The 20,818-nt window shown below is 36.1% G+C and overlaps 1 protein-coding gene across 1 annotated transcript in view; it reads right to left on the bottom strand.

Moving 5' to 3' along the window:
* The window catches only part of JAK2 (Janus kinase 2), a 156,007-nt gene that overhangs the window by 65,080 nt on the left and 70,109 nt on the right, over window positions 1–20,818 (bottom strand). The window contains exons 6-7 of the mRNA XM_036739659.1: window positions 15,301–15,446; window positions 1,162–1,483 (exon numbers count right to left, since the gene is read on the bottom strand). Of these exons, the coding sequence (XP_036595554.1) occupies window positions 1,162–1,483; window positions 15,301–15,446 (468 nt within the window). The remainder of the gene's footprint in view (window positions 1–1,161; window positions 1,484–15,300; window positions 15,447–20,818) is intronic.

The following is a 20,818-nucleotide window of genomic DNA, read 5'->3' as shown; positions in this document are numbered from 1 at the left end:
GGGGGGGAGGTAATCAAAAACAAACACTCTCGAAAGGGGACAGGGTCAAGGGAGAAAATTCAATAAAGGGGGATAGGTTAGAAAGGAGCAAAATATAGTGAGCCTTTCACAACATGAGTATTGTGGAAGGGTTATACATAATGATACGCATGCGGCCTATGTTGAATTGCTTGACTTCTTAGGGAGGGTGGGTGGGAAGGGAAGAGGGGAGAAAATTTAGAACTCAAAGTTTTAAAAACAGATGTTCAAAAACAACAAAAAAAAGTTTTTGCATGCAACTAGAAAATAAGATACACAGGCAATGGGGCATAGAAATTTATCTTGCCCTACAAGAAAGGAAGGGAAAAGGGGATGGGACGGGAGTGGGATGACAGAAGGGAGGGTCTGACTGGGGAACGGGGCAACCAGAATATATGCCATCTTGGAGCGGGAGGGAGGGTAGAAATGGGGAGAAAATTTGTAATTCAAACTCTTGTGAAAATCAATGCTGAAAACTAAATATATTAAATTAAAAAAATGTGAAAAAAAGAAAGAAAACAAAAAAAAAAAAGAAATTTAATTCCCAAAGCATTAAGATAAGAAATTAAAGTATTATCTCTTTTCTAACACCCTATGATGCACTAACAACAAGTGGCTGTCAGAATATGAACTAAGAATTTACAAGGAAAGCTGATTTATTCCTTTTAGCTGTTAAGGAAGTAACTCTTTATTATAAAGCCAATTAAAAATAAAAACTGTCTGGTTTCATTTACTCTTTTTCTCTATTCTATTTTGTTTAACTCTTGTCCCTTCTGGCATCAATAAGGAAAGATTAAAGAAAGAGAGACAAAGAAAGCAACTAGTTTATGCCTTTTGCATTTACGGTTTTAATCAATCCTAATATAATTAAGCTTTTTTCTTAAAGTAATCATAACAAAGTTAATATTGCAAATATGTACTTTGAAACACACAACTAATTAAAAACCATTCGGTAACAATAAAAAAAAAACTACAGAAACAGACCCTGCTGTTGTAGGTTTACTACAGCAAAACTTCCATTGGCCTCAATGGGAGTTTACCAGGGCAAGAAATACAGAAGCCAAAAATATCAAAATTACTTTTTTTTCCCATTGTCATTCAATATAAAATAATAAAGAATGAGAACATATCATTAAGGATTACCTGTTCTGTGAGGGTCTCACTGCCTTTATGTTTCCCTCGTGACCATTGAATTCCACCGTTTCCAGTTATTATAATGGTTGCAAAAATCTCCTCACCTGAAGGACCTCTGCCAGGTTCTTTTACTTCAAATTGCTCTGAGTAGAAGGCAGACTGAAGAGTTTCCAGATTTATAAGATATTTAAGTTTCAAGTTTCTGGCAGTAGCTTTGCATTGGCTGAACTGCTGAATAAATCTGCGGAATCTGTACCTTATTCGCTTTCGTGTCAAAATATGATAATCTTGGATCTTTGCTCGAACACATTTTGGTAAGAAAGTCTTGTAGCTAGTTACACAAGAATACAAAAAATTTTAATTAGGATTTGTAAATCTAAATTGAAATAGAGAACCACCAGCTGCACTGCATGCAAAGTAATACATATTTAGGTGTAGGATAATCTCTCATCTAAGGTGGGAGCTATCTCCTGCCTTGTGATTTTTCTAATATAAAAAATAGACTACAAAGAATGGACCACGCTAAGTGGACACTGTTGACTTAAAAGCAATTTTATGTCTGTGAGGACATAAAACTAGATGAATGGCAATGCCAGAAAAAAATTAAAATGATAACATTCAATATACATTGCCTCATTCACAGCGACAAAACACATACAACTCTTGTTCTAGTTTTTGCTACTTCTAGCAGAAATTGAGAACAAATGTTAAAGAGCAGTTTAGGGACAAATTAATTTGCGCTGAAAAGGGTGGATAAACAAGAGAAGCATTCATTGTGAAGTCATATGAAAGAAAATGAAAGCTTGAAATGGCATTTAACAAATAGTATGATGAATAAGCACATTTCTTCCCCTCATCCTCAAAGTCTTGTCCTTATGTTGGTTCCCAATGGGCTCACTAAATCTGGAATTTTCTTTACATAGGTAGAAATGGAGATACAAGGGGACTTGGGACAATTTATCTGGAGAACAAAAGAGGCTAAAATGGAAGATTAATTATAAAAATGTATCACACCTCAGAGTCAGAAAAGAGAGGCAGATTACTTTGGGAATGTCATAGAAATGTTATGACTTGTTAGGACAGAAAAGTATCTTAATGACATTCTCAAAATCAGACTTAAGGTTCCTGTTCTAAAGCAGTAATCTTCAAAGTGAGGGTTATGGCCTTTTGAGGGCTATGAGAGGTCAGATATTTTCTGCATTTTGTAATTATTTGGAATTGGATTTCTTTCTATTTCTTGTGTTTTGTTATTACATAGAAATGCTATGATTTTTGAGTATCTATTTTGTAGCCTACAAGTTTGCTAAAGTTTTTAACTATCTCATTAGTATCTTTGTTGATTCCTTAGGATTTTCCAAGTAAACCATCATATCACCTATAAATAAGGAATATTTTCATCTCCTCCTTACCTATCATTATGCTTTTAATTTCTTTCTCTTCTTATTGCTATTGCTTGTCCAGAACTATATCAAATAGTTGGGGAGAGTGGGCAACCTTACTTCACCCCCATATTTATTAGAAAAAGTTTTGCAATTCTCATTGCATACTTGTTTTGGATTATAGACAGATGGTTTTTATGATATTAAGCACAAGTCCCTCTATGCCTGTACTTTGTAGGACTGTATGCATACCCTTTGGTGCAAAGATTCTACTAGGAAGCCTATATCCCAAAGAGATCAAAGAGAGAGGAAAAGGATGTCTCCATTTTGTATCTGCTGCCCTGTCTGATTTCAACTCCACAGAATGAACAAGATGTCCTCCTCAGGAAAAGTTCATTCCTTCCAAACTCACCAACATGCTGATCACTCAAGCTTTAATGACTATCAACTCCCCCAACCTATTCTGCCCTCGGGAGGATGCAGTACCAAACTCTTCCCAATGCCTTCCTTCATAGACGGCAAAAGCTGAACTCAGTTCACTCCACTTTGCATCTGCTGCCCTGCTGGGTTGTAAGTCCATGGAACAAGATACCTCTAGTGTCCTGATCCCCCATGCTGCTCCTGCTTTCCTGTGTCTGACACATAGTAGGTACTTAATAAATGTTTATTAGATTGTACACACACACACACACACACACACACATATATATATATATATATATATCTTGGCAACTCTGTTCAACACAATGACTCACAATTCCTGAGGACTCATGATGAATCATGTTGCCCACCTCCTGACAAAGAGCATATGGTGGACTCGGAATATAGATTGAGATAATATTTTTTATAACAAAGCCAGTGAGAAATTTTATTTTTCTTGACTATACATGTTTGTAACAGAGGTTTTATTTTTCTTGTTTTCTCAACGGGAGGGTATTATGAGGAAAGTGGGAGGAAGGAAGGCTGATCTATGTTCGAAAATTTTAAGGATTTTGATTTAAAGAAGTAAAGCTTTGCAGAAATACAGACCTAAATATTGAAAGAAATGTTAACTGCTCGTAGACAGAGTTTGAATCCATTAAAAAGATGACAACACTACTTAAAGTAACTTATTTAGAGTCATACCAATCAAACTACCAAAGGATTACTTTATAGCACTAGAAAAAAAAAAACAATAACAAAATTTAACATGAGGAACTAAAGGTGAAGAATCTCAAGGAAAATAATGGGAAAAAAGTGGGAAGGAAGGAAGCCTAGCAGTACAAGATGTCAAACTATATATTACAAAGTATTATCATAAAAAAACATTTGGTACTGGTTAAAAAATAAAGAAGTCCATCAATGGAACCGATTAAATATACAATGTACAAAAGCAAACAAACACAATAGTACTGTGGGATAAATGCAAAGGCTCCTTGGCCTAAGGACTTATTATCTGAGGAAAATTAGAATGAAGTATGTTAGAAATTAGGTATAAACAACCATATCAAACCATATACTAAGATAAACTCCAAATGTTTGATTTAGACATAAAAGGTAACATTATAAAGAAACTAGAGGGTCAAGAAAGTATCTTTCAGATTTATGGACAGAGAAAGACTTCATCCATGATCAAACAAAAGAAGAGAGAGGATAAGAGAAGATAAAATTGTCATATCTGATTACATACAGTTGAAAAGTTTTTACATAAACAAATAAAGCGTAGCTAAGATTAGAAGGGAAAAATAAACTGAGGAATTATTTTTACACTGTTTTTCTCATGAAGGATTGTTTTCCAAGGTATATAAAGTTTTGTCTCAAGTTTATAAGAATTAGAGTTATTCCTCAGTAGATAAATGGTCAAAGCAAAGGACAGAAAAACATGTAGTCTTCAAAAGAAGAAATCCAAGCCATTAGCAACCATATGAAAAAGTGTTCCAAATCACTAACAATTAGAAAAATGCAAATTAAAATAACTGTGAAGTCCCACCTTACACCTTTCAGATTGTAAACAATGACTAAAAGGAAAATGACAATTGTTGGAGGGGCTTCAGAAAAACAGGCACACTAATATACTGTTGGTGGAGATTTGAATTGGTCCACCTAGGGTGAAGAGAATGATTGTAAGCCAAGAACTGTACTTTAGAAAGGAGAGAGACTGCCCTGAGCATTAGCTATCAAGATACACTGTGTAAAAAATATGGATGTAATTGATATAATTTAAAATAAGGAGAGCTCTCCAAACCAGAAGCATGAGCTCCTTTAATACGATAAATTATAGTCCAGGGGCAGAGTGGAGAGATTTCTTTTTTCCAAACCCAAACATTCATTTGTCCGTCTTATGTTGTAGGAACCTACCTCTGCCACTTGATACTTATGTGACTATTCATTTAACCTTCCTGGACCTCAATTTTCTCATTTGTAAAATAAGAGGGTTGGAGTAGATGGCCTCTAAGTTCCTTATAGGTCCAAATCTATCATCATGGGTTTAATCATCTTTATACAATTTCACCCCTATAACTCTTTGTTACCTAGGAAATATTTGTAATTAACATCTTAACAGAATTATAGGCCCCCCAAAAAGCAGTATTTCTGGGAAAAAACTCAAAAAGAAAACCTAGCCTACAAGATTTAGCTATATCAAAAATAGAGATGAAGATACCTTCATTTTTATTTCACTCTCTCCTTTTCTTGTTTTTCATGTTCAACACAAAATTTACATAATATTGCTTCTGATTTCAACCTTGACTTAAACTAAACTCGCATGTATGATGAGAAAAGAGGTGTGTTTGATTATCCAAGATGGAATAATTCAATATGAAGTCTTGTTTGTTTAGTGGGTTGGTCCCAAAAAGGCAGTTTTAAACTTGGGGATATGACTTTAAAAGCTGATTTTATAGTAGAGAAATTATGATTACACTGATAGCCCAGACCTCTGACACATTTGGGAGAAGAGTGAGGCTTGCCGTAAAGGAATTAGCATTTTAGATAATGAAGGAAAGGGGAAAAAACGTCTATTAAGTCCTGTGGCTGACTACTGCCTTCCTACACAAGTTGCTCTAAGCAGTCCAGAAATGACATTCATCAAAATTTGTCTCCAACCTGCTTTACAAAAAAAAAATCCAGGAAAACAATAGTGCCTAGACATTACCCATATTTGTCTATCACCAGTCAAGTAGAATTTTCTAAAAATATTCCTGGCTTTAATACATATAAAACTTCCTGATTCCCTAATCAATTATTTTTAAATTCCTATATATTTAAGTATTTTAAAACTCCTATATATTTCTCAGAATTTATTCAATCCTCATTTCTAAAAACATGATGTTTTCCCTTCCTATACTAGGTACATTAATTTTGCCTTTGCAGAAACTTTTCAGTTTCAAGTTAATCAAAGTTATCTATTTTATTTTTTGTAATTGCCTCTATCTTGTTTAATTAAGAATACACCTAATATCCATAGCTGTGAGAGGTATATGATCTGTTTCTCTTATAATTTTTATAATATAACCTTTAATATTCAAATTGCATATCTATTTAGAATGGATTGTAAAATATGGTATCAGGTGTTCATCTAAGCCTAACTTCTGCCAGACTGCTTTCCAATTTTCACAGAAGTTTTTATCAAATAAGGAACTTTTTCCCAGGTTATTTATGTTTCCCACTTTATCAAACATTAGGCTACCGAATTCCACTGTTTCTGATTCCCCCTTTTGAGTTTGTTCCATCGATCTCTCATTTTTTTTAACCAATATCAAATGGTTTTAATGATGCGCTTAATCATATAGTCTGAGGTCTGGAAATGCTATTCCTGCTTTGTCCCTACTTCTTTTCATCATTTCCCTTGATATTGTAGATCTTTTGTTTTTCCAAAGGAATTTTGTTACTGTTTTATCAAGTTCTATAAAACATCCCCTTGGAAAATTTGATTGGTATAGCATTGAAAGTATAAATTAATCCTGGTATAATTGCCATTTTTATTATATTGGCATGACCTAGTCATGAGAACTGAACTCCACGTACTTAAGTTGTTCTTTATTTCTTTAAGGAACACTTCACAATCAATTCTGTACAAGTCTTTTGCATACTTTGGTAGGTCAATCCTCAGATATTTTACGCATTTTGTAATTATTTAGAATGGGATTTCTTTCTATTATTTCTTGTACTTTGTTATTATTATATAGAAATGCTACTGATTTTTGAGGATCTATTTTGTAGCCTACAACTTTGCTGAAGCTATTAACTAGAAGTCTCAATTAGTATCTTTGTTGATTCCCCAGGATTTTCCAAGTAAATCATCATATCATCTGCAAATAGGAATAGTTTCATCTCCTCTTTACTTATCATTATGCCTAAAATTTCTTTCTCTTTTCTTATTGAAATTTAGTATTTTACTTTTCCCCAGTTACATGTAAAAATAATTTTAACATTCCTTTTTAAAACTTTGAGTTCCATGCACGTGTAGAGCCCCTATTGGATTGCATGCCATCTTGGGGAGGGAGGAGGGAAGGAGAGGGAGAAAATTTAAAACTTATAGAAGTGAATGTTGAAAACTGAAAATAAATAAATTAGAGAAAAAGAAAAAAAAATTTTGAGTTCCAAATTCTCTCCCTTCCTCCATCTCTACTCCTCCTCATTGAGAAGGCAAGCAATTCGATATAGGTTATACATGTGCAGTCATGCAAAACACATCCATATTAGTCATGTTATGAAAGAATACAAACTGAAGAAAAATAAAGAAAGTTCAAAAAAGTATGCTTCAATCTGTATTCAGACACCATCAGTTCTTTGTCTGGGGATGGATAGCATTTTTCATCATAAGTCCTTCAGGGTTGTCTTGGATCATTGCTGAGAACAGCTGTCATTTACAGCTGATCAATCATCTTACAATTTGTTGTTACTTTGTACACAGTATATTTCACTTTGCAAGTCTTTCCAGGTTTCATCATGCAAGTCTTTCCAGGTTTTTCTGAGAGCATCTTGCTCATCATTTCTTATAGCAAAACAGTATTCCATCATAATCATATACCATAACTTGTTCAGCTATTCCTCAATGGATGGGCATCCCTTTAACTTCTAATTCTTTACCCCCAGAAAAGAACTCCTATAAATATTTTTGTACATATAGGTCCTTTTCCTTTTTTTTATCTGTTTTGAGATACAGACCTAGTAGTAGCAGTGCTAGATCAAAAGGTAGGCATGGTTTTACAGCCCTTTGGGCATAGTTCCAAATTGCTCTACAGAATGGCTGAATCAGCTCACTTCTCTATGTATTGAGAAATGAGGTCTTTATCAGAGAAACTTACTTCAAATTTTTTTTCACACCTACTACTGCTAACTGTATTTCCCCCCATCCTATCCGCCCCCTCCTTTTATTATATTTTCTCCCTCCTTTTACCCTGTCCCTCCTCAAAAGTGTTTTGCTTCTAACTACCCCTCCACCAATCTGCCCTCCCTTCTATCACCCACTCCCCCTTTCTCTTATCCCCTTCCTACTTTTCTGCAGGGTAACTAAGACAGATTTCTATACCCAATTAAGTGTGTATGTTATTCCCTCTTTGAGCCAATTCTGATGAGTAAGGTTTACTCACTCCTCCCCACCTTCCCCCTCTTCTCCTCCTCCACTGTAAAAGCTTTTTCTTGCCTCTTTTCTGAGATAGTTTACCACATTCTATCCCTCCTTTTTCCTCTTTTTCCCAGTGCATTCCTCTCTCACCCCTTAATTTTATTTTTTTAGATATCATCCCTTCATATTCAACTCATACCTGTGCCCTCTGTCTATATATACTCCTTCTAACTACTCTAATAATGAGAAAGGTCTTATAATTTACAAATAATCATCTTTCTGCACAGGACTATAAACAGCTTAAATGCATAAAGTCCCTTATGATTTCCCTTGCCTGTTTACCTTTTTATGCTTCTCTTGAGTTTTGTATCTGAAAGTCAAATAAATATTCTATTCAGCTCTGGTCTTTTCATCAAGAATGCTTGAACGTCCTTTATGACACTGAATATCCATTTTTCCTCTGAAGGATTATACTCAGTTTTGCTGGGTGGGTGATTCTTGGTTGTAACCCTAGGTCTTTCATCCTTTGGAATATCATATTCCAAGTCCTCTGATCCTTTAACGTAGAGGCTGATAAATCTTGTGTTATCCTGACTATGGCTCCACAATACTTGAATTGTTTCTTTCTGGTTGCTTGCAAAATTTATCCTTGACCTGGGAACTCTGCAATTTGGATATAATATTCCTGGCAGTTTTCATTTTGGGCTCTCTTTCAGGAAGTAACCCGTGGATTCTTTTAATTTCTATTTTACCCTCTGGTTCTAGTTAATATCAGGGCAATTTTCCCTGCTAATTTCTTGAAAGATGATGTCTAGGCTCTTTTTTTGATCATGGCTTTCAAGTAGTCCAATAATTTTAAAATTCTCTCTTTTAGATATATTTTCTAGGTCAGTTGCTTTTCCAATGAGATATTTCACATTGTCTTCTATTTTTTCATTCTCTTGTTTTTGATTGTTTCTTGATTTCTCATAAAGTCATTAGCTTCCATTTGCTCCATTCTAATTTTTAAGGAATTATTTTCTTCAGCGAGCTTTTGGACCTCCTTTTACATTTGGCTGATTCTGCTTTTTAAGGAATTCTTTTCCTTGTTGGCTTTTTGGATCTCTTTTACCATTTGGCCTAATCTGTTTTTTAAGGTGTTATTTTCTTCAGTGGTTTTTTCTATCTCCTTTAGCAAGCTGTTGAATCATTTTTCATGATTTTCTTACATCACTCTCATTTCTCTTCCCAATTTTTCCTCGACCTCTCTTACTTGGTTTTCAAAATCCATTTTGAGCTCTTCCACGGCCTGGGACCAATTCATATTTTTCTTGGAGGCTTTGCAAATAGAAGCTTTGACTTTGTTGTCTTCTGAGTGTTTAAATCTTCTTTGTCACCACAGTAACTGTGAAGAGTCAGTTCTTTTTTCTGTTGTTTCTTTGCTCATTTCCCCAGCCTATTTGTTGACTTGTAACTGTTTGTTAAAGTAGGGCTCTGCTTCCAGGGTGGAGGGTGTACTACTCCAAGCTGCAGATTTTTGTGCAGCTGTTTTCAGAGATCTTTCTAGGGACCTGTAAGTTTTCAGTTTTTCCAAGGTGTTACGATTTAGGGGAGGTATTTACTATTCTCCTGGCCTGCACTCTGGTCTGGGGGCAACCACAAGGACTCTTTTCTGCACTGGGACTGTGAGGCAGTCTCCCCTCCACTGTAGCTACAAACTCTGCTATGCTACTGCTCTTCCTTGCCCTGGGACTGCCACCCAGGACTGTGACCCAGAATCTGAGCACAAGCAAAGCAACAGAATCCTGCCTCAGTGCTAGCAAAGAGACCCCTGTAATCTCCCTCTGACCAGTTGTTCAACCCCCTTTCTGTCTGTGGGCTGAGGGCTCCAGAAGCAGCTGCTGCTGCTGCTGATTCAGTCACCCCCAAGGCCTGCTCCTGATTTATGGTGCTCCACTCCCACCCAGGTGAAACAGTCCCTTCCTGCTGACTTTTCAAGCTGTCTTTGGTGTCTGTGGGCTGAGAGGTCTGGAAACCACCACTACTGCCACTGATTCATTCACTTCGAGGCCTGCTCTGGGTTTGCTGGGGCCTTGGATGCACTGGCATGGCGTGAGCTAGACCATGCTCCTCTCTCATGCTGGTGCAACAGACTTTTCCTGCCAATATTCCAAGTTGTCTTGGGCTAGAAATTTGTTTCACTCCATCTTTTTGTGGGTTCTGCTGCTCTAGATTTTGTTTAGACTCATATTTAAAGGTATCTGGATGGCTTTGCGGGAGAGTTCAGGCAAGTCCCTGCCTTTACTCTGCAATCTTGGCTCTGCCTCTCTTTCTGTTTTCTTATTGCTATTGCTTTTCCAGAACTATATCAAATAATGGGGGAGAGTGGACATTCTTTTTCACTCCCATATTAATTGGAAAAAGTCCTACAATTGCCATTGCATACAATGCTTGCTTTAGGTTGTAGGTAGATAGATTTTATGATATTAAAAATAAGTCCTTCTATGCTTATATTTTACAGGGTTTTTAGCATGAAAGAATGATATACTTTGTCAAAGGCTTTTTCTGCATCTATTAAGATGCCCATGTGGTTTGGGATGTTTTGGTTTTTAAGATGACTAATTCTGTTAATTGTTTTCCTAATGTTGACTAACCCTTACACCCCTTGTCCAAATCCTACTTGTTCATAATGAATTTCTTGGATAAACTGCTATACTCTGTTGGACAGGATTTTGTTTAAAATTTGAATCAATGTTCATTAATAATAATGGCCTATAGTTTTCTTTCTGTTTTATCTTCGCCTGGTTCAATTATCGGGATTATATTTGGCTCATTAAAGGATTCTGGCATGGTTCTTTCTCAGTTTTTGAGAATAATTTGTGAAGTATAGAAACCAACAGTTTTTGGAAAGTATTCCTCTATTTCTTTTGTGTTTTCAATTTTGTTAGCCTGTAACTGTGTAATATTTTGTGATTATTTTTATTCTTTGTTATTTCATCTTGCTCTTTTGCTACTTACTGATTAGATTTTTTTGCTCTCTTCTGTTTAATCAGATTATCTAAGGAATTATCAATTTCAGTTGTCTTTTCAAAGAACTAGTTTTTAGTATTATCATTTCTATGTTTTTTTCATCTCTAATTTGTTTATTTCTCCTCTAATTGTTAATATCTTCTTTTTTGTGCTTATTTTAGATTGGTTTATTTGTAAAATTTCTAATTTTTAAAAATGCATATTCAGTTCATTAACCTTTTTTCTATTTTGTTAACATATGATTATAATTGTAAGGTTATAATTTTCCCCCTGAGGAATGCTTTAGCTGCATCTCATAAATTTTGGTATGATGTTTCACATTATTATTTTCTTTATATGGTTGTTAACTCTTTCTATGATTTGTTCTTTGACTTACTCATTATTTAGGATTTCATTATTAAGTCTCGGCTTAGGTCTGTATCTTTTGTTTGTGGTCTCTGAATCAATCATTATTTTTATTGCATTGAGGTCTGTATTAGCTCCAAAGCTAATATAATTAATATTATAATATCATATAATATTATAATGATAATATAATTAATATGAACTATAATTCCAAATATAATTCCTCACTCCCAGAACAATGCCAGTTACTGTAGGTGTCAGAAAGGATACCACCCAATGGTAGGACTCCTCCGTCTGGGTCCCTCCCTCTCCTACCCTAGTCCAAATTATGTAGCCCACCACCAATCTTTACCCTCCTGTAGTTATCTTCCCCCCCCCCCCCCCCCACACACACACATTTCCCTCAAAATCTCCTCCTTGGGTCCATGTTCTCCCACTCCCAATTGCCTCCAGGAGTTTCAATTCCCCTCTATCAAGAGAGGATGAGTAGACCTTTGAAGCACCAAATGCCCCAGGCCATACCCAGCACAGAGTCCCCATCTCCCTAAACAGACCATCTCTCTTCACCCAAAGGTGTATTTATCTGTGGAATTCCTTCCTACCACCAAAGTAAGGCCTCTTTCCTTCCCCTTCTTTTTCAATCTTTCCCCCCTATTCCTCACCCAGTCCCCTATATGCTTTTCCCTTCCTGAGATCATAGGAGTCACCTTTGCCTCACTGTTAGCCCTTGATTTGACCCCAGCACATCACACATTCCTCTCTACCCCTCTCTTCCTATCATGTATCCTCCCATGTTGTAATGCAGTATCACAAAAACAATCACTCAACTGTAGGCAGGGTATTGCCAGGTCCTATCCACAACATCCTAGGCCTGCCTCTTTACTGTTATCTCCACTGGACTTCTACCTTATCCCCTCTCCTTGTGTACATTTAGAGAGAAGTTTCTTATTTATCACTCTGGTGCTGATGATGTCCTTGGCTGCTGTATTTATTCATTCTTCCTGCATTTCAGTTGCTTGGGGTGTTTGAGAAGCAAATAATTTCTTCAGTTCTGGTTTTCTTTCTAAAAACATTTCAAATGTTTGTTACTGAATACCTACTTTTTTTCTTTTCCATTTATGGTTAAGCTCAAATTTGCAGGATAGGTTGCCTTGGGTAGCATCCTGAGCTTCACTGCTCTTCAGAACACATTATTCATTTCCTCCCACATTTTCTGATGAGTGCAGAATAATCTTGTATCATTGAGATTTCCTTTACTTTGTATTTGAAGGTCCTCTTTGATCACTTGCAGATCTTCTAGTTTCTGAATCTAGCCTTGGTTTTTTTTCTTCTGGAGATGACCTGTGAATTCCTTCAATTGATATTTCATGTTCTTAGTCCAGAAGTTCTGGGCAGTTCTCTTCTATTATTTCTTGCATTATATGTTGTTAAAGTTTTTTGTCCTCTCATGTTCTTCTGGGAGCTCTGTAGTCCTTAGGTTGTCTCTACTCATTGTATCTTCAAGATCAGTATGTTTGCTTGCTTAACAAGCATATTTTCTTTTAATATTATTGTTTTTTGCTTCTCTTCTATATTGTCCTTCACTTCTATATATTACATCCCCAATCTATTGTTCTCCCTTTTGTTTCTTTGGTGAAATTTGCCACAAAGATTCCAGTTTTTCTATTCTGCTTATTGCTATACAGAACATAAAATCTGTTCTAATAATTTTCATTTCTCTTTTGAACCACTTAGAAACAGCATGTTGTGATTCTATGCTCTCACATTCCACAGGGACCTCTGTCTCAACAAGTAGTGGATTATTTTCCTTTGTTTTGCAGTATTTATTATAGATGCCTGATCTTGTTTACTAAATCTGGAAGGCATATTTCCTTTTGTTTTTAATGTTTTTCTCGTTGATTTATCTGTTTACGGTCAAGGTCTTTGAGTTTTCTTCCTCTTAAAATCTCCATTAATTTGTCTTCCCACCCACCCAGATTTCCCCCTGTTTAGTTTCTGAAGCTGACTCCTCTGAAGGCGGGTTCCTTTGGACTGGATCTTAAATCACCTCAGCATTCTCCCATACTGGGCTATTCACCATTCACCAACTTAGGTCTCTGTACAACTGACTTTTGGGTGGTCAAAACTGGCCCCAGCTGGATGCTGCGCTCTTTTTCTCAGGCTTGGTGGAATGCTGCACAGCCCCTTCCCTTCTCCTCAACACACACATGGCGTCCTGGCCTGTCTCTTGCAAACCAAGCAAACTTCTGCAGCTTGTAGCTGAGGTCTCCATGGCAATGGAATGAGGGAGTGAGGACCAGGGTGTGGGGGTGGATTTTGTTGCAAGCCCTCACCCATGTGTGAGGTCCTTGGGTCTGCTAGGCCTTGCTGCCAGTAGCACAGGAGGTGGGGGAGGAGTGCTGAGTGAGCTCAGGGTTAGTGAGCATTAGTTAATAGGTTTTTAGGCTGCTTTTTAACCTTGTTTTAGATTCTGGATATCCTAGACCACAGAGACAGTTGAAGTTGCTTTATCTCTGGCACAAAATTCATGTTTTAGAGAGGTATGAGGTCATGGGGAGCAGAGAAAATGTCTAGTCCTCCATCTTGTTGCTCATATGATCTCCACCTCCACTTCTAAACCTTTTCCCCACTCCATTCCCTTTCCTCTCTTTCTAGGCCTACAATTCTCAGTCATGCCCTCTGTCCCTGTCCCTGTACCTAAATCTGATCTCCATTATCATATTCACACTGAGATAAAAATTACAGTATTTACCCCATCTCTGGAGTAATTGCATTTTGATAGATGGCAAGCCATAAACTTCTAGACAGATGAAGCCCCATTAGATGCTTTTTTTTTAAAAAGAAAAAGAGGATTTCTAGCCCTCCTAAACCAAAACAATACATATCAAAAAGGACTAAGAACAAAATGGATATAGAGTAAACTATGAATGTAAAGCCATGGTAGAAAAATGCTACTGAAGGAATGACAATTACTGAGTCAAATATTCAGGGAATAAAATGAATTTTATTCATTTGCATATGCTGATTTTTCTATGCTTTGATGGGTATGATGGCAAGTATAATGGGAGTGTCATTTCAGTTTACTTTGGTCTCTAAACTTGAAAGAAGTTGCATAAATAAGATTAGGGTCCCAACAGCCATTCATTCATTCATACCTTCGGTTTTAGTAAACAGCTTGTTTCAAAATAGATTTATATAGACTATATCACACTAATATAGGCCATTTAAAATTTCATCTCGAGAAATTCTCTCTTCATGTTCTTCCTGACTTGACAGGAAAATGTAGCTGCTCTGCTATGAATTACTAACAAAAATCCACTGAGCACATGAAATGCTCTGAAGTAGGTTTATTATTTAGATAATCTAATAAAGATTTTTTCACTGAAGTCCTGTTCCCATTTGAGGTATGGAGGTAACACTAATTTCTTGAAGGCTATGTCAACAGAATGTAAGCTGTGGTTGGTCCTATCAAAGCAGGAAGGCTTCAAGTATGGACTGAATGCCTGTAGTTAGAGAAGTAGTGTAGTCAAGTCTGGAGAGACTCACCACCAAGTTCCACAGAGTACATAATATTTTGGTTAAAGCAAACCTTCCAAATTATAGAGGGGCTGTAAACTGTTTTGATGGAGTAATTATACTGATTAAATTATAAAGATTTAGAGAACTAAACTACCTAAATTTTAAAAAATTCATTTAAGACTTTTTTCATAATTTCCCTAAGGATATCCTATGTTATAAATGATACTAAAATTTGGTATTGGGTATAGACCTAAAAATCATTAAGACCTTTTGAAAAATAGGGAATAAAATATTATAATTTTTAATGTTTTTATTTATGTATGGCACTAAAGCACTTAAAAAAAAAGTTACCTGGTAGAGTTATAGACTGCCAGCGGGGTCTGATCCTTTTCTTTAGCTATTCTCATTATATCTAGGACAGCCATCCCAAGGCATTCTTCCTGTGTTTCATGAGTCACAGGTACTTTGATCCATCCGTGAACAAAATCATCCCGCCACTGAAGTATAAGAAAGTAGGAAAAAATATTTTCAGTAGTTTCAGTATCACAATGTTAGCTAAAATATATTCTCCAAGAACATATGTCTGTGAGGGAAAAATCAGTACCAATGCTTTTTAAAGATTTTGCCACAAAGCTCCAGTGATGTGTCTTTCATTTCAGCAGTAGAACATCTGATTTTAAATAGGGCTTCAAAAAGATACAGAAACAGCTTATTTCAATTCATATACTTGTGATGTTGAAATGACATTTGTTTACTAAATACTTACTGGATACCTAATGTAGAAGGCATTGATAATACCTAACAATTATAAAGAATATTAAGGTTTTCTCTTTCCATATATTTTCCTATTTTATCCTCAAAAACCTGTGTGGTAGGTGTATGATTATGCTGATTTTAGAAATGAGATTAAGAGAAGTGGTGACTTGTCCAGGGCCATAGTTGGCAAATGCCTAGAAGCCTTCCTGATTTCAAATCTGATACTCTATCCCCTCTGCCATGCTGCCTCCCAACAAAGTGTACCATAAAGTAAAACACTCAGTCCCTGCTTTCAAAGAACTTATGGCTTAATTAGGAGGATGAGATGTTTACCCTCATCACTCCAAGACATAGCAAGATACACTGCATAATAATAGCACACATTTCTTTACTACTTTAAGTTTTATGTGCCTCAGCCCTCAAGACAATAATATGAGGTAAAGAAGTCCTACCAAAATTTCTTGTATAACACGAATATGATTTTGTTACCTGAGCCAGCGAAAGCAAAAACAGAGAAAGAAAATGACAGGCCTATGATGAATATCGATGTAAAAATAAAAAAACCCTACTAGTAATAAAATGCGGCAATATATCAAAGATCATATCAATCCCCAGGTGAGATTTATACCACGAATGTAGGACTGGTTCAATAACAGGAAAACTATCAGCATAAATGATGATATCCATAACAAAACAACAAAAATCATGTGATTATCTCAATAGATACAGAAAAAGTCTTTGACAAAATACAACATTTATTACTATTAAAAAAACACGAGAAAGCATAGGAATGTGCCTTCTTAAAATGATAAATCTGTATCTATCTAAGTATCATGTGTAATAGGGATAAGCTAGAAGCATTCCCAATACAATCAGGGGTGAAGCAAGAATGCCCATTATCATCACTATTATTCAATATTATATTGGAAATGTTAGCAACAGCAATAAGAAAAGAAAAAATAAACAGAAGGAATATAATATGATTGATGGTATATTTACAGAACCCTAGAGAATCAACTAAAAAAATGTTGAAACAATGAACAACTTCAGCAAAGTTGCAGGATATAAAATAAACCCACATAAATCATGAACATTTCTATATATTACTAACAAAATCCAGCAGGAAAAGATAGAGAAATTCCACTGAAAATAACTGCAGAGTCTACCTGCCAAGATAAACCCAGGAACTCTAAGAACACAATAACAAAACACTTTTAACACAAATAAAGATTTAAACAATTGGGGAAACATAAATTGCTCATGGGTAGACCCAGACAATATAATAAAAATGACAACTCTACCTAAATTAATTTACTGATTCGTTGCCGTACCAATCAAACTATGAAAAATTATTTTATAGAGCTAGAAAAAATTACAAAATTCATCTGGAAGAACAAAAAGTCAAGAATATCAAGGGAACTGATTAAAAAAATGTGAAGGAAGGTGGTCTAGCAGTACCAGATTTGAAACTAAATTACAAAGTAGTAATCATCAAAACAAACTGGTACTGGCTAAGAAATACACTGGTGGATCAGTGGACTACATTAGGTACACAATACACAATAGTAAATGACCATAGTAATTTAGTGTTTGATAAACCCAAAGATGCAAGCTTTGGGGACAAGAACTTCTCATATGACAAAAATTGCTGGGAAAAACTGGACAGCAATTTAGCAGAACCTAGGCAAAGGCCAACATCAGACAAGTGATAGCTCACTTAAGAACAGACAAGACATTAGGCCAGACACCAAAGGAAACTACTTGGGGCAGTGGATAGAGTGCTGAGCCTATAGTCAAGAAGACTCATCTTCCTGAGTTCAAATCTGGCTTCAGACACTTACTAGTTGTGTGACCCTGGACAAGTCATTTAACTCTGTTTGCCTGAGTTTCCTCATCTATAAAATGAGCTGGAGAAGGAAATGGCAAATCACTCCAGTATCTTTGCCAAGACAGCTCCAAATAGGGCCACAAAGAGTTGGACACAACTGAAAATGACCAAACAACAACAAACAACACAGAATTTATAAATTTCTGTTATTTTTGTCCCTTTTCCTCCTAATCATCTTCTCTCCAGAGATTCATGCACAAAGAAAAAACTCTAAATGTTTTTAGGTTAGAAAAGTAAAATACCTAGAAATGCTAGTCAAGCTTAACTATGGCCATAATGTATATATATATATAAGATGTTTTTTACTTTCCTAACCCAAAAACATGTAGTTTTTTCCTTGTGCTTTGCTGTCTGTTGTTGTTCAGTCATTTTCAGTTGTGTCCAATTGAGATTTTTGAAAAACAAACAAACAAAAACAACCCAAACACTTTAGGTCTTCTTACAGTTATTTAATGAGGACTTTTATAAGTCCTGCGACATGTATTTCTCACAGTGAACAACGTTAGCAGTTTAAAACTTAATTTAAAAATTTCAATTTTTAACCTAGCAAGTAAGTAAACTTGAGCCATGGTCACAAAATCATGTAATGAAATTCAATTGAGAAGGAACACAGAATAAATATCAAATATTTTCTGCAGCATAAAAGTGAGAAAGAACGGAAATTTTTTTACTTGCCAATGGCCATTAACTTGCTAAGTCATCAGGCACATTTGATGGAGAAATAGGTCCCTTGAAGAAGCAGGACAGTTAAATACTGAGAAAAGATTAGGTCATTTGTAGCTACTACTTTCTTTACTCTCTCAAATTTGGTTTCCTAAAGAAAATCTGAAAGTCTCTGACAAAACTGAAAGTGTATTTGTTTTTATGTACTCTGAGGAAAGTATCATACAATAAGAAGCTCTCCAGTCTTTGAATTATTCAAAGATGTTTAGTTAGCCCTTGGCTGATTCCTCTAAGGTCGCCTAGTCTGTACTACTTGCTGCATCCTCTGGGCATGGATGCAATTTGAGGATTACTGGATTATTTTACTTCTTTTATAAGGCAATGATTTGTGGAAAGGGAAGGTCATAAATATCACCAACAACCAGGAAATACACATGGGGTTATTCAAAGACTCACTTTGGAGCTGTCACTATGAAGCTACAATGCCATGTCATATTTTAGTTCCTCCCCCAAACTGATTACATCTGCCATGGTTTCTTAGATAAAAGTGGGTAGTGGAAAGGGCTCTGTCTTGGCACTAAGAACAGACTGGGGGCTCTAAATCACTATTGATTAGAGAAATGCAAATCAAAACAACTTTCAGGTACCACATCTCTCTTGTCAGATTGGCAAGAAAATGACAAATGCTGGAGAAGATGGGGGAAAATTGGAACACTATTGCATTGTTGGTGGAGTTGTGAATTGATCCAATCATTCTAGAGAGCAATTTGGAACTATGCCCGAAGGGTTATAAAAATGCGCATACCCTTTGACCCAGCAATACCATTTCTAGGGCCATATCCCAAAGAGATCATACAAGGGGGAAAAGGACCTGTATGTACAAAAATATTTATAGCAGCTCTTTTTGTGGTGGCAAAGAATAGGAAATCAAGGGGATGCCCATCAATTGGGGAATGGCTAAACAAATTGTGCTATATAGGGGGCAGCTAGGTGGCACACTGACTCTGAAGTCAGAAGGGCCTGAGTTCAAATCTGACCTCAAACACCTGATACACTTACTAGCTGAATGACCTTGGGCAAGTCACTGAACTCCAATTGTCCTGCCTTCCCCCCTTAAAACAAAAACAAACTGTGGTATATGAATTAATGGAATACTATTGTGCTATAAGAAATGAGGAGCAGATGGATTTCATAAGAACCTGGAGAGATTTATATGATTTGATGATTAGTGAAGAAAGCAGAACCAGGAGAACATTGTACACAACCACAGACACATTGCTACGCGATGACTAACTTTGATAGACTTGACTCTTTTCAACAATACAAGGTTCTAAGCTCCAAAAGACCCATGATGGAAAAGGCTATCCTCATCCAGAGAAAGAATTATGGAGTCTGAATGGAGATCGAACCAAACTATTTGCTCTCTCTTTTTTTAAATTTAATTTAATTTTTGGTTTTGTTTCATCTTTCTCATGCTTCATTTCATTGGTTATAATTCTTCTTTACAACTTGATTATTAGGAAAATAAGTTTAATGTGAGGGTATATGTAGCACCTATATCAGATTACATGCTGTCTTGGGGGTGGAGGGGGAAAGGAGGGTGAGAAAATTTGGAACTCAAAAACTTGTGGAACTGAGTGCTGTAAACTGAAAAAAATTTAATTAATTAAAAAAAGAGAACAGACTGGAGTCTAGTCCCCCCTTCCTGGATTTCCTAGTTCCATGGCAGACCACTTAGCCTCTCTGAGACTTGGTTTCCTCATTTGTCAAACTGGGATTAACAATAGTATTATTATGGGGATCAATTGAATAAGGAATATAAAGAACACTGTAACCTTGGAGCACTAAATGCCAACTATTATTACTGAGTATTAAACATTTCAACTTTCATAACTGCCTAATATAGCCTATTACAGCTGGTGGCACAGGAGAGAATGCTTGGCCTGGAATCAGGAAGACCTGGGTTCAAATCCAATCTTAGACACTTCCTCACTGTGGGACACTGGGCAAGTCACCTGACCACTGTTTGCCTCAACTATAAAAAGGGGATAATAATAGCATTTACCCTACAGGGTTGTTTTAAGGATCAAATGACATACTATTTGTGAAAAGAGCTCAGTACCCATGCCTGGCATGTAGTAGGCCTTCTATAAATGCTTATTCCTTTTCCTTCTCTCCCTCCCTCAGCCTTCCAGTAGCTGCCAGTTAACTATGAAACAGCTATAAAGCTGTGAATGCCACAATAGCAGGAAAGGAACCATGAAGAACAGTGACTCTGTTATAGACCATTACCAGAGACTAAAACAAAGATGTCCACTGGGACTAAGGAGAGGAGTATGAATCTTTGTTAACTCTTTGGTCTTCTACCAGTGCCCCCTGGTGACCTGCCTGAAAAATACTATTATACCTAAGTTACTCTCATAGTTTTTCTTAGTCTATTCAATTTTGTCTTCACTCACACTAGTTCAATAGGTATTAGAGAAAATAAATGTAAGCTATCAATGCAAAAACATTTGAATTAGTTTTTAAATTCAAGACAGTAGATAGGAAAATACAAATGTT

This window comes from Trichosurus vulpecula, chromosome 9 (assembly GCF_011100635.1).
Source record: "Trichosurus vulpecula isolate mTriVul1 chromosome 9, mTriVul1.pri, whole genome shotgun sequence".
NCBI classification, from domain to species: Eukaryota; Metazoa; Chordata; class Mammalia; order Diprotodontia; family Phalangeridae; genus Trichosurus; species Trichosurus vulpecula.
The sequence above is the reverse complement of the archived record's forward strand: the minus strand, read 5'-3'. Positions and strand labels throughout refer to the sequence as shown.